This window comes from Sceloporus occidentalis, unplaced genomic scaffold (assembly GCF_023333645.1).
Source record: "Sceloporus occidentalis isolate IW3139 unplaced genomic scaffold, rSceOcc1.0.p SCAF_123, whole genome shotgun sequence".
Lineage (NCBI taxonomy): Eukaryota > Metazoa > Chordata > Lepidosauria > Squamata > Phrynosomatidae > Sceloporus > Sceloporus occidentalis.
Window position 1 is genome coordinate 242,736 of NW_028317103.1, and position 15,171 is coordinate 257,906.

The 15,171-nt window shown below is 41.0% G+C and overlaps 1 protein-coding gene across 1 annotated transcript; it reads right to left on the bottom strand.

Annotated features, from left to right (window-relative positions):
* Nucleotides 1–367: 367 nt before the first annotated feature.
* Nucleotides 368–14,184, bottom strand: LOC149282075 (mitochondrial import receptor subunit TOM20 homolog). Its single transcript, XM_089498639.1, has 5 exons — nucleotides 14,058–14,184; nucleotides 11,782–11,828; nucleotides 7,623–7,704; nucleotides 5,627–5,769; nucleotides 368–412 (listed from the first exon to the last, which is right to left on the bottom strand). The coding sequence occupies exons 1-5, from the start codon at nucleotides 14,182–14,184 to the stop codon at nucleotides 368–370; spliced, it is 444 nt and encodes a 147-aa protein (XP_089354765.1).
* Between the last annotated feature and the right edge of the window lie 987 nt (nucleotides 14,185–15,171).

A 15,171-nucleotide genomic window follows, 5' to 3' on the forward strand; every position in this document is an offset into this window, starting at 1 on the left:
ATATGTATCTATATCTATATACATACAAAAAAATATTGCAGCAAATGCCAGGTTTAGAGATAGTTCTGATGTTTTTTTAACATATGTAATGCATGAATAAAAGGGAGATTGACGTGTCATAAAAACAAAAAACTCACAAAGATGATTTTATTGTTCCTTCAAAGGATATTTTTCTACATGTGGAGGCTACACAAAAATGTACACGATGCTCAAATTTTTTAAACCAATGTATGTTACTTACACATTTTACTAAACACAACTCTTATCAACTCCACTTGAGCAGAACAAAACCCTTGCACTCATTTGCGCTCAAAAACATTTAGATTGTTCCTTCGCAAAATGAGAGCAGAGATACTTTTCCATTTTCTTACTCCACATCATCTTCAGTTAAGTTCTGAGAACTCACAATTCTCTGCAAGACCAAGAAAAAAACATCTGTTAAGGTAAAATACATGAATAAATCAAAATTTTTAACTAGTATTTTTAGAAAAATATACTGTATTATTTTTGTAAAGCCAGGTGAAGGAATTTAAGTGTAACTCAAATGACTGAGCATATTTATTATCAATTTTAATATACAGTTCTGCAGCACCATTTCAAGCACAATTCATTACAGAAGAAAAAGGGAAACGGTATATTTGAACATTGATAAATTACACACTGTTACATTTACATGATGTCCCAATAATGGACACGAGCCCCGCAAACAAACACAATAAGAGGTATCTTATCTGCTCTGGTCATGGAGTAAACACTAACAGGGGTGACCCCGAGATCACAATATGAGAGCATTTTTAACCAATGACGTATCAGATACCAGCATCATGGTGGACACCTGGAAGGCTGAGCATCATGTGAATTGTTATTCAAAACTATAGATAATGCATGTTATTGTGTAATTTACCTGGCTGAGGCTCTGATATAGATAATGCATGTTACTGTGCAATATAACCTGGCTAGGCCTCTGATATAGATAATGCATGTTACTGTGTGATATTACCTGGCTGGGGCCAGTAGCATGGATTAGTACCAGTGTTAAGACTGCCTTTGCTGTTGTATTAGATTAGTTTAAATATTTTTTTTAGTAAACTGGTTTGGTTAAATTCAATGTGTTGGTTATTTTTAATATGCATGACTGAGCTGAGAAAAATGAAGCATGTTTTATGTGGCGATGCGAGCGCGGCATTGTAAAGTGCAATTGCTTGTGTCCCTCTTTCACATTTTTAAATGTTGGGAGGTATGATATAGTACTATAGCAGGGCTCAAAAAAACCCAGGCGATAGGTTGCCTAGGGTTTTGCAGGGCATAGGGAATTGGATTGGAGGGGGAGAAAATAAGCTGACCCAGGCAGCAGTGGTGCGTAAAGCCCAGATGTGCTCATATCCAGGGCTTGAACAAGTTCTATAACAAAAACTATTATTTTCACTAGTCCAGTATAGGATGCATTTTGGTACAGACAACTTCCTACACCAACGCATTTGGGCCTCTGACGAAACGCCTGCCATGTTATAACTGAAGCATTGGAGACTTTTTTTTTTCAGTGTCTTTTATATTGACTGTGGTTTATGACTCTGCATTTACTAGCTGTTCAGGTAAGGGGAGAGTGGTCTCCATTCAGACAGGAGGATCCAGGTCCCATGCATTGCTGCGGGGGATCTGGATCTTAGTCTCATAGTCAGACCTATTTGATTATAAGACGACCCCGATTATAAGACGAGGGGCATTTTTCAGAGCATTTGCTCTGGAAAAAACCTTGTCTTATAATCGAGCAAATACAGTAGTTCAATTTATTCCTACAGAAAGTAAAGTGCCAGGAAACAGATGACTGAAAACACACACACACCAGGACAAGCTCTGCCACACCGACACCCAAACACACACAAGGACAGGCTCTGCCACACCGACACCCAGACCAGGACAGGCACTGCCACACCAGGACAGGCAAAGCCACTAACACTGCTTTGTCATTAACCCCCTTTTATATTTTTGTCCCTTGTGTATTAATGCCCCAGCCATTTAGTATTGATTCATGTGTTCCGCTCCACAACCTTGTGTATTGCCCCCAGGCCCGGACTGGCCATCGGGCATTTGCCCAGTGGGCCGGGCCGGGCCAGCCCAGGCCGCGGCAGGGCAGGATTGACTTAGGGGCTAATGGAGCTGCAGCTCCAGGCCCCTACCTTAAAATAGGCCCAGTCAGGACCAGACTGACTGGGCCTATGCAGCCGTCCTTAATGCAGGGCAAAAGGGGCACCTGCCCCTTAAGCCCGCAGCAACTGCGACCGGGCCCGCAACTCTAGCAGCGGGCCCGCTACTTACCTGGCAGACGCGCATGAGCAGGGGGACGCAGGAATCCAACGGAACCATGTGACGTACGTCACATGATCCTGCTGCGCGTCTGCTTCCCCTGTGCAGATCTACAGAAGTCTGCGAGCGGCGCGTACATCATTAGTTCAGGTAAGGGGGTGAGGGAGGCTGTATAGAGTATGTGAGATTGAATGAAAGAATGAATTAATGAGTATATGTGAAGGAGTGAGTGAATGAATGTTTGTAAATGAGTATCTGAATGAGGGAATTAATGAGTATCAATGTATGAATGAATATCTGAATGAGTGAATGATTATCTGTGAATTAGTGAATAAATATTTGTGAAAGAGTGAATGAATATGTGTGTGTGATAGCATGGATGTGTAAGAGGGGGCAAAGATGCAACAGGCAGGCTGTTTTGGTGGCAAAGATGCCACAGGCAGGCTGTTTTGGTGGCAAAGATGCCACAGGCAGGCTGAGTGAAACCATCCGTGGAAACCCTCCGGATGCGGGTGTCAGTGTGGCAAAGCCTGTCCAGGTGTTTGTGATTGGGCGTCAGTGTGGCAGAGCCTGCCCTGGTGTGTGTGTTTGGGTGTTGGTGTGACAGAGCCTGTCCAGTTGTCAGTGTGCCTGTCCAGAGCTTGTCCTGGTGTGTGTGTCTAGGTGTCAGAGCATGTCCTGATGTGTGTGTCTGGGTGTTGGTGTGGCAGAGCCTGTCCTGGTGTGTTTGAACACAGAAAAGAACCCCAGCACTCCAATCAGCTTCCAATCCTTAGGTTACTTTATTCAAACAAAGCAAAACAAAAAAGCAAAGTTTCGGCCAAACGTTGCTATTTTTGTTATGCTTTCTGTTTTTGTTTTGCCCTTTTTTCCTGCTAGCTCCCAGCTTCCTGGGAGTTGAGTGCTGAACCATTTCTTTTTTTTTTTTTTAACTGTCCTGGTGTGTGTGTGTTTGGATGTCGGTGTGGCAGAGCCTGTCCTGGTGTGTGTTTGGGTGTCGGTGTGGAAAAGCCTGTCCTGGTGTGTATGTGTTTGTTTATCTGTTTCCTTAATTTACAGTGGGAACTATTTAATTTTTACTTATCCAGAGATAAAATGCCCTCCTGAATTTGTAGTGACTTCAGGGGAGAAAACATTCAAGGCCCTGAAATCATTTAGTGGAAAAGATAAGGTATTGTGTTATTTACTCTAATATTTTTTTAAAGGATTAGTTGTACTAAATTGTGGCTTCAGGCTTCCCATGTTGAATGACCAAGTATTATGTATATACATATATGTTTTTTCACACAAAATGGGCTGCTCAGTCTGAAACGCCCGGGCCTATTTTTTGTCCCAGTCCGGGCCTGATTGCCCCCCCTTTGTGCATTTATGCCACCACACCCATGTGTATTGATTTATGTATTGCCCCCAGCCAACCCTCCTCCCTTGTGTATTGATGCCCCTACCCCTTTTATAGTGGTTAATGTGATGCCCCTCTTTAGTATTAATTTGTGATGCCCAACCACCCTCTTGTCTATTGATGCCCCCACTGCCATGTGTATTACCCCCAGCCACCCCCCCGTTTATATTGATTTTGTAATTTCAAAACCCAGCCTTCCCCTTTTGTATGTAAGTTTTAATAATACCCCAATGGAATTCCACCCCCCTTAAATATAGGTCCACTTTCCTTGAACCCCCAACTTTTTTTTTTTTTTTTGGTTTATACTTAAAATTTTCGCTTTTCTTTTTTTCCTGCTCTCCTCCAACGTGACGATCCCGTGGTGCGGCCGTGAGATGAGGTGGTAAGACCACCGTGTGTGCACGTCGGCCGCTTCAATTTTTTTAGGCGGCACACACTGCGGGCCGCACATTGAACGCCCCAGATGTATTATTTTCTCAGCCAGGTTTACCTATTACTTTTGGTTATCAAGCACAGAAAGACCAAGACAGACCAGTATGGGCTTTTCTAGGCTATATGGTATTTTTTCCACCTGTTTTTACCTGACGAAATGTATGTCATGCCTGTCTCTACTTAGTTTACATTTGTTATATTTCACGTTCTCGCTCTCTCTTACTGCCCTGTCCACTAACAGTACTTTAATGCTCTCTCTCCTTCAGTCCTAAAAGCCTGCAACACATTACTACACCGCCCACAATTTCAGCATATACCAAGTCTTCCTTCCTCATTCTGTTTTTTGGACATTCAATCTTTTCTTCTCTCTCCACATCACAGTGAAAGATCGCCCACCAAGTCCTACCCTATGTTGTTTGCCCTATTCCGGGCAAACAACATTCCTTTTCACATGTCCAACACCTCTGCCAGCTCCAAACCCTTATCCCCAACCTCCTCTTCTGGCTTTTCGTAGTGGACCCATTTTCCTACACACCGAGGGGCACTCGCTTGATCAGGTTTTGCTACATGCATGATCATGCTACATCTCCGCTCTCTTTTGTCCATGTCTTCTACTTATCCACTCTCATGTCCGCCCTTCTTCCAACTCACAAAGCGCTTTTCCACCTTCAGCTCATGTCTTTTCATACCCATATTAAAAACATCTCACTGCCCATGGTCTTGCTACACACTTAAAAGACAGAGCCAACTAGCAGACAGCTTTCTGTGCAACCCCTTGTATACCACCCACCGTCATACCCCCTACTCATCACATAGTGGTTGTTCCCAACTGAAGCTGCCATCTTGAAAATTTGGTCCCATTGGACCTACTACTCAATATTTGGGGAGACTGGAAATACACTAGGAAGGAGACTGCAAGAAGGGAGACATTGTTTGAAGGTGCTACACGTGGGAAGGACAAGGGGACAGGCCATCAGCAGGGTTTTCTTATGAGCAGAAAGAGGGCTCTAAAGTATTTTCTTTTATAATAAAGCTTGGAAAAGCACTGCAGGACCTTGGATTGAAACAATTTGTATTGGCATTTTCTTTATTTTATTAACTAAATTAAACTAATTGCTTGTTATAACATTATTTTGTATTTTAAGAAACAATGTTACTACTTGATAAACCTCTGGGGGTGACATTTTTTTACTAATCCAAATATCAACATTTAAGAATGGAAAAAAATATGTTATATATACATGCATTACTGTAGAGAACCCCACACTCACCAATACACAGGACCCTGATGCAGTCTCCAGTTACTGCAATAGTGTATATCGAAATGAATGAGAGCACACATGGAGTTTAAAATGCCAGAATCACACGTGCTAATAAAATACTTTGCAGATTGGCATTTTAAACTCCCTGTGTGCTCCCATTTATTTCCATATATACATATATAAATACACACACGTACAATGCAGTAGACCACTACATGAACTAACTTACTTGGCTAATTGTTGGTAATTTAGTCAAGAGCATCTGGAAAACAGGAGGTGGAAGTGTCTGCTGCAACACCTGCAGTAACTGCTGGGGCTGTCCGCATACGGCAATAGCATTTGTTAAATGATCAACGCCTTTTTCAAAATCACCTGTGAACAAGAAACAAACATCACATACATACACATCTCCTACCATATTAATGGCTTATGTAACCCATTTGTTTAGAACTCCTTTTTTTACTTTGGCGTTCACATCAGGAAAAGAGAAGGCCATATATAATTACAATTTAACCTGTGACAAATATTTCCAGTAACCCAAACCATTACCAACTGCAAGATTACCCTCCCTTGGCATTTGCTGGCAGTTTTCCCATTTTGTAGCATTACAAACTGGAATTAAGAAGTATTTCTATTTGAATTTCATGCATTGGACATAACCTATTTGAACAATTTTGTGTAAGTAAAATGAAGAAAATAAGTAAAAAAAATAAATCAAAAAAATTAAAATAGAAAGATGGTGCACGAATATGTATGCACCATCTTTGCTATAAAGCCACTAAATAAGAACTGGTGCAACCAATTAGCTTCAGAAGTCAAATAATTACTTAGTCTACCTGTGTGCAGTGTAAGTTCCACATGATATCAGTATACACACACACGTGATCTGGAAGGCCCCAGAGTCTGCAACACCACTGAGCAAGGGGCACCATGAAGACCAAGGATCTCTCCAAGCAGGTAACAAACATGTGGAGAGGCACAGATCAGGGCTGGGCTCTAAAAAAAATATCTGGATCTTTGAACATCCCACAGAGCAACATGTAGTCATCCTGCCCCCTGTGTTAATTGGGACATTAACTCATTTTTTTTAAAAGACACCCAATGGGCATTTAACATGCCAGTATTCTAACTCTTTCCATGCAAGAATTGTTTGAAGCTGATGTGCTAATTTTAGGACTTGCTCACAAATGTATATAAAAAAAATTTTTTTTGCCTTTAATAATTTTTTTTTTTTTACATTTTTGGGAACTTGACGTTTCCCCTGATGGTGACATCAGTGGGAAATTATTTTTACATTTTACAGTTTAACTATTTTTTTTCTTATTTATATTTTTTTTTATTTATTTTACTAATCACACTGATTAGAAAGCTGGACTCCATTGACTTGCACAGTTGAATGCAGTACCTGTAAGTGGAGCAAGAGTTCTCTAGAGGGTCTGGAGACCCTCTGGCAAACATTTCCAACTTTTCAAACTCACTGCAAAATCACTCGCAGTGAGTGATCGAAGCATTTCAGCAACATCATTGAAGTTTAGGTGATCGTTGATTGCCTCCTAAACTTTTTAAAACAGGATGTTGACGCCCACAGGGAGGGGCCAGACATAGCCCATGATGTCGGTCCCGGTGTTACAGCAACACCGTTTAAGCGAAGAAAGTGATTGTAGATAACTTTCTAAGATTGTTTAATGAAATTACATATCAGACACGTCATAGGTCGTTAATTGACCGTTCATGACGTGCCTGACCTGCCAGTGGACGTTAAGGGGTTAACACAAAAACCTCTAGTGCAGTCATGGGGTGTAATAGAAGTACTACAACAAACCTGTATATCCGTGTAGTTTTATAGCAGACTATTATGCTACATAGTAACATCGCAATTGGGGTTTGAAAAAAGTATTCTTCTGTTACGTTGGACCCTTGCTTTGGAGAAATTTGGTACGATGATGTCACTGTCTGGATTTCACTATACCAGGGAAGATACTACTACAGCAGAACGTCAAACCGATCTATAAAGCAGTTGATACACCCATAAAAATGGCATCAGGTATTCAGAATGGCACAATAAGTTGTAAAACTGTTAGCTAGAAAAATGTTTGCTTGTTTTCGTTTGTCATCAAGATTGGGTTACCCATTAGCTGAAAAAGTAGGTTGGTGTGGCTTGGGGTACATAGATGACCAAGATTTAAGTCTAATAACAGATGTCGTAGTTAAGTTTAGATAACAACCTTGAGCCAGTAGCTCTTCTCCAAGTTGAATCTCTTCAAGGAAAAATTTCTGGACAGACTCAGCATCTTTTAGATCAGGTAACTAAGAAAAAAAAATATATATATACGATTAGTCACATATACCAGGTATGCGTTCAAACAGCTGTTTGCAAGTAAAGGGTCTACATACAGTATATACACTGACAAAATGAAAGAGCTTTTATATAAACAGGCGATTGGAAAGGGCAGTTTTTTTCTTTGCCTAATGGGTTAACAATAGGCTCAATTAACACAACTGCCCCAGAAAATATTAATCTCTGGGTGTTATATGCAGGGCTTTAAGAAACAGGTTCTCTTATTGAGCAATCACAGCCCTGGGTGGAAAATGGAAGGGGCAGAACTAGCAAAATAGGAATTTTAACAATGATGAAACACCATCATTAGTTTTAGAGAAAGCCAGCGTGTAATCACGCTGCTGCACGGGAGATCAGGCTGTTGGACAGCCTAGACTTCCCCCTGACAGCAGAAGTCAACATCGCTGGCCTTCTGCTGCCCGATCTGATGTTACCGCTTCCGTCACGAAAGACGGAAAACTGTTACATTTTTAAATGCCGATCACGCGATTGGGCATTCCCTTCCAGGTCGCGTCACTGCCGACATCACCCGGAAGGTCATCGAAGTACAGGATATCCCCTGCAGGGATATCCAGTTGCTCCGATGAGGCACAGACACTGATCTCTATGCAAGTCTGTGGGGACTTGTATAGAGATCACAGTGTGATCGGTGAAGGGGGAATCGCAGGGAGGAGAATGAGAAACCATGTTACTCACCCTCCTCCCATGTTGAAAAATGAAACTGAGAAAAAAAAAAAAATAAAAAAAAAAAAAAAGGTTAGTGATTAAAAAAAAAAAAATCACTAAAATACAATAATTAAAAAACAAACTGAGCAAAGTGATGTCATTGTGACATCACTGGCATTAACAACATGTTTAAGAGTTCCCTAAGAGGGAAGAGAGACTGGAAGAGCGGTGATTTCATAAACAAAGGAAGCGATTTTTTACAGTAAGGACAATAAAAAGGTATGGAATTCACTTCCATGGGAGGTGGTGTTATCAAATACATTAGATACCTTCAAAAGGGTCTGGTTATTTTTTTAGAAAGGCATGCCATACAGGGCTATAAATAGAATTACCGTATTTCCCCCCAAGTGTAAGACGCACCTTAATTTTGGGGGCCGAAATTGAAAAAAAAAAGTCATTGTACTGGCTGCCTGGGCATGGTATGAGTGTGATTAATGTTAGCTGCTAGAAATTGTTAGCAATCACACTCCTATCATGCTCAGGCAGCCAGTACACGGCCATCACTTTCAGCCTCCCTGTGCCCCCTACACACACATCCATGCTATCACACACACATTCATTCATTCATTTACTCCCCCACCCTTACCTAAACTGCAGATCTTCTGGTGCCACTCGCAGACTCTCGTGGGGGCCGCTGTTACCCTCTGCGTTGCTCGCACATGAACGGAGCGGAGTCATGTGATTTACATTCACGTGACTCCACTGAGTTCCTGTGTCACCTCGACAGATCAAGGGACACAACACAGAGGTAAGCAGCAGGTCCCCAGAATTCGAAGTAGCTTAATTGGGAATTTTTTTTCCTTCATTTGGATCAAGAGTACGAGAGTTAGGTGGAAGGGTTGAACTTGACAGACTGAGGTCTTTTCAACCTTATGTACTATTTAACTATGTATGCCATATCTATGTTATATCTCTCAGTGTATATTTATCTCCATCTAATTGAGATTATATATATATATATATATATATATATATATATATATATATATATATATATATATATATATAGTGTTTCTCCTATGCATTGTGTATGTTTTATCAGTTTATATAATTTATAATCAAATGGGAAAGTCAAGTATATGTGTGACAAGGGTCTACTACATTACACACCCATTTACCCATCACATTCTCTTTTTATTTCTTTTTCTCTCTGCTGCTTCCTTCCTTCTCAATAGGTCATGTCAAACTTAGTTGTATTTAATTCTAAAAAATATTTAAGTAGAAGTGTAGATCAGGGTGTTGCAGTGGATGTAATCTACTTGGATGTTGCAAGGCGTTTGTCATGGTTCCACACAATAGGTTTTAATGTAGATAAATGGAAAGTTATGGACCTTGAGACAAGGACTGCACAAGCAACTCACACCGTAAATGGTACTGAATTAGGGATAACAACAAATGAGAAGGATTTGGGAATTGTTATAGACAACAAACTAGGCAACAACGTGCAATGCCAGTCAGCAGTTGCTAAGGTCCCTAAGGTATGGTCATAAAAAGGGGCATCAATTTGTGGGATAAAAATATAATTTTGCCTCTTTATAAATCAATGGTAAGACCACATCTTGAATACGCTGTGCAATATTCTTGTCCACATTCCCTGCTGCTCCTACTCCCCTTACCATTTCACCCTGTAACGCACGTTCTGGGTATATCAAACTAACAGTAACTACACAACCACTTCGCCTCTAGTTATAGCAAGACCTCTATCTACGATCACTTTTTTCGCTTTCTGATTCTGATGCTCAATTTGAACTACAGCATGTTGTCTTGACCACGTCTACATGCCTAAATGCATTGAGTTGCTGCCATGTGATTGGTTGATTAGCTAAATGTGTTTACAAGCACTTAAACAGGTCTACCTAAGAAAGTGGCAAGTGAGTATAATATATATATATATATATATTCTTTTATAAGCAAGTCCTAAAATTAGCGCCATATCTTCAAACAATTCTCGTACAGGTTCAACAATGTCCCAACTAACAGAGGGCAGGATGACCACATGAAAAATTTCCAATTTCAAAAATGCACACGTCCCAAAATGTGGCCTTTTAGCAAGCAAACAACCCAACAAACCCATGCATGGGGAGTATCACTGTACTCAGGAGATGTTGCTGAACACATTTGTTGTCACTGTCACACAACACCCCAATATGTGTTCAGCAACATCTCCTCAGTACAGCGATACCCGACATGCATGGGTTTGCTGGGTTGTTAAGGCTAAAAGGCCACATTTGGGGCATGAACATATTTCAATGTTGAACTTTTGACATTTGGTGATCCTGTCCCAATGCCCTGGTTCAGGCTCAATGCCCCCATTAAAAACATATTTTTGAAAATTAGACAGCCCAGTATATTTCAAATGTGGTATTTTAACTATTTGCATGCACACATTTTACCACCAGCCTTTGTCAAAGTTTGCAGTAGTATTTTGTGTGTATTTTTCCCCCCCACACACGTACTTTAGGTAAGAATTTACAGCTCCTGGTATATGTCTCTGTCAAGGGTCTGGAGGGAACCTCATGTAAACTATTTTAAAGGACACCTGCAGCTCTATGGGGACAGAATCTAAAATTAGAGTCTCATACCCCGTAAGGACAACTGGTTGTCCATAAACTCATTAATGACAATGCATTGTGAGCCCATACATGTACTGGCTTTGTCATGAAGGGGTTAAATATAAAAAGGAAGTTTAACTTTACCAAGAGGGTGGCAGCTTCTACCCTTTCTATTGGGGGAGGCATTCAATTTATCTAACACAATGAGGATAATTAAACATATATTGGATTGGAATAATTAATCTCGCTCCCACTGAATTTCTGACCATTACTGGCTGCTCCCGCAGCACGTGTTCCACTCCAGCCAAGTGTCTAATCCCGTGGCTCCCGCAAATATTCTGTCACAGCTTTTAGAAATCGTGAAGAATTTAATTCCCTCATTCATTCTCTCAATCACACATACTCGTTCATACAAACTACTCTACCCCCTTACCTGAACTGTCTTCGCGTTGCTCGCACACAGCGTCTCTTCTCTTGTCCCGCCCAGGGGAAGCAGAGTCGTGTGACGTGACGTAAATTCACGTGACTCCGCTGGGTTCCTGGGTGGATCAAGAGAAGAGACGCTGTGTGCGAGCAAAGCGAAGGCAGCCTTTCGGGAGTGTGTGGGATTACTGGGACCCACAGGTACATTGTCTGACCTCCTGTTTTTTGACGGGTCCTGTGGGACCCACATCCCAATGCAGTCCCTCTAGTACAAACTATATTATAAATCAGCACTTTATATATTTAATATATATTTGAATTAGTAAAAAAAAACAAAAAACATACTTTTGACAGCACTGCTTTCTCTTTAGCAAGCTTTTGTTTTCGTCTCTCTGCAAAAAAGAAATAGAAGAAAATGCTCAAATGAATATTAAGCATTTTTGCATACAAGAGGCAAGTAGGGAAAATAAATGGATATTAGAGCAAAGTGAAAAAACAAATCTGAAATTTAAACGTATTAATTACAATGTTCTTCTTTAGATCAACACTTATTTAAAACTGGTAAAACAGGACAGAGTTAACTGCAGGTATAATGCCTAAAATACACACTTCGTAAGAGACTACAGTAGCACATGTACTGTATATAGACAGGGAAAGCACACAACCATGTGGCCCACCTATGTGATTTTTTCCCCTCTTTTAAAGACTTGGATCTTAAGGAGTTTTGGCCAGATCCAGGATACCTTTGTGTCTATCCTATACATGTATAACTTCACTCGAGTATTTGCTTGTATTGCTGATGGGATGCTGTTCCACTTAACTGTCTCAAGAAAAAACGTCAAAAAAAGACAAGAGGTTAAGACGAAACCGACCACGGATGCTATAGCACCCGATGCTTTCTTGCAGGGAGACAATAAAGAGAGTGCCGTGAGACACCCAGCAGGGTCACATAACACACATTACGTGATATCTCTGGGCACGTCACTGCCCCTGCTGGAAAGCAAAGAATGCCGGATTCATAATAGAAAAAGATAGGCAGCGCCGTGGCAGGTCTCTACTGTAACTAAGGTGTCTGTGACCATAAGACATTAGCATGTGTCTTATTATATGGGTTTTATTGTGTCCAAAAATAATGGTTAAATATACAAGCTTGAGTCTTCATGATGTAAAATAAGCCTCGTCATGAAGGGATTAACTACAGTACTGTACAAAGTGGTGCAGCACTAAAGAAGTGTGGTTTATGTTGTATTGCTTCAACAAACATGAAAATAAAAATCAGTCAATGTTGTGCTCCTTTAGAGCATCAGCATTGAAAGTTATTGACTGATCACTTTTCAGTGACACTTTAAGTCGCTGATTGATTGGTCTCCCTGATCAATGTAAGTGACAAGTTTAGGCCACTGACAAGTGATCTGATAGCTATACATATAAGTAAATAAAAAAGTTAAAAAATTTAAATGCGCATGTTCCAGTCTTGACTCCACAATGTCCAGGAAACATGACTTATACAAGCATGTGTTGTATTGCAGTACTCGGGGTTGTTACTGACCAAAAATCTAGACCTATTTTGTTGCTGCACATATCCAAATAAGCATGGTGAAAAGTGAATATGAAAAATGCTTTCTTTCTGGTACACTAACTTTGGAAAGCGCTTGTGGAATCAGCTGCATGGGACAGGCCAATATGCCCCTAACTACTACTCTCTGACAGCCGGCAGGCATCTGTGCAATGCGCACAGACATCCTCCGCTACTATTCTCCACTCTCCGCCGGGTCTTCTATGATGGAGCACAGTGTGTCGTGGCCGAAGTACCGGCCAGCAGCAGCGGAGGTTTGTCTGTGTGTGTGGATTGCGCAGACGTACACAGGCTGCCCCTACTAGACACCAAGGAATCTGGAGCACGGAGGGGTTAATGTCGGGGGGGGGGGGGGGTGCAGAGTGGCATATCAGGGGTATAAGGCATATCAGGGGCACAATGGCATATAGGGGGTTAGGAGGCATATCTGGGGAGGCAGAGTGGCATATCTGGGGGTATAAGGCATACAGGCAGTAACCATGCATATGGGGTACTCCTGCATACAAATTACAAGTTGTTTTAGTAATTTAACATACCTAGGGAAAAAAAACATGCACTGGAATGCTATATTTGGATAGAACGGGTTTGTTAAAAATGTAAAACCTTAAATTATTTATAGTGTGTGTGTGTGTGTGTGTATGTATACTAAATGAGTAAGTGAGCAATCAGAATTGAATGAAGTCACAGAAAATGCACAAAAACTGCTCGTCATTAAGTGCAAAATGGGGGAAATGGTCATGAAAGGGTTAAAATAACCAAAGCTAAGAAAAGCATTAATTTAAGCATCAAGGGCAAAATTATGATCCCTTAACTAATGTATTTCATATGCAAAGCTTGCAAAAGTCTTTAAGCAACAAGCATGCTTAAATAAAATATTGCACAGCTATTTTAAATCAGTACATGACCATACTACTGAATAATTAAACACACTGGGCATAATACACTTGACAAATAATTGCCCCTTCATACCTTTTCGATATTCAAAGATATATAGACATTAAATTTGGCATAGAAATATACAGAAACAAAAATAAATGGGCCATACTCTCTCGCAATCTGTTCTTGAAGTCAGGGTCACTCCGTCTCTTGCGATCAAAGTAAATGCAGTAGCCGAGAAACAAGGCTCCACATACCCCAGCCGCTATAACGCTTGTCTTACCGGCTACGACCATTCTTCTTTCTTTACGGAAATCGCGCCTAAAACACAACTTTATATAAAAAAACAAAAAATATACGCATGCATATAGACAGAAAAAAGTTATCTTATAAGAGAAAATCGCCTTCCCTTTTACCCTTGAAGCTAAAGGGAAGCGTGGACTGCCAATGCGTCATAAAAAAAAGACCGCCTCGTGTGACCTCATCTTGTAGCGCCCAACTTCCCGATGAAACGCGCTGGCCTGGCGAAAACTTTATTGATATTATACAAAAAGAACAGACCTGCGTCAGGGTGAATGAATCAATCAGTTTTAGTCAAACATTCAGTATCAATGCTATGCAGATATTCCCCAGTGGAATGCTACACCATACTACCCAAATGTCCCACTTTCCTCCCCTGATGCCGGTCTCTGCCAGGAGTTCATGTTTGCAGCACTCTGTAACCTTGTAAGTCACAAAATGCATACCTCCCAACATTTCAAAATGAGAAAGAGGGACACTGTTTTTTTTTTTTTAAAGCTTGCAGAACTCACTGATACAAGCAATTGCACTTTACAATGTCGTGCTTTCATCACCACTTAAAACACGCTTTGTATTACATACACTGTCTTTACACACACATTTACACATACACTGCCCTCACACACACCTGCCCATAAACACACATACACATACAGTGCCCTCACACACACATATACTGCCCTTACACACACATATACACGTACACAGAAATGGCATATAGAGGGTTAAAAGGCATGTCATGGGACAGAGTGGCATATAGGGGCTATAAGGCTTATCTGGAGGCAGAGTGGCATATAGGGGGTTAAAAGGCATTTCTAGAGGCAGAGTGGCATAAAGGGGGTTGAAAGGCATATCATGGGGCACTCTGCCTCCAGAAAAGCCTTATGCCTCCCATATAACACTCCCCCCCCCCGACTTACCACTGCTTCTGACTCCCTGGTGTCTGGTGGGGGCAGCGAGTGGAGGCCGGCATTCATGAAATT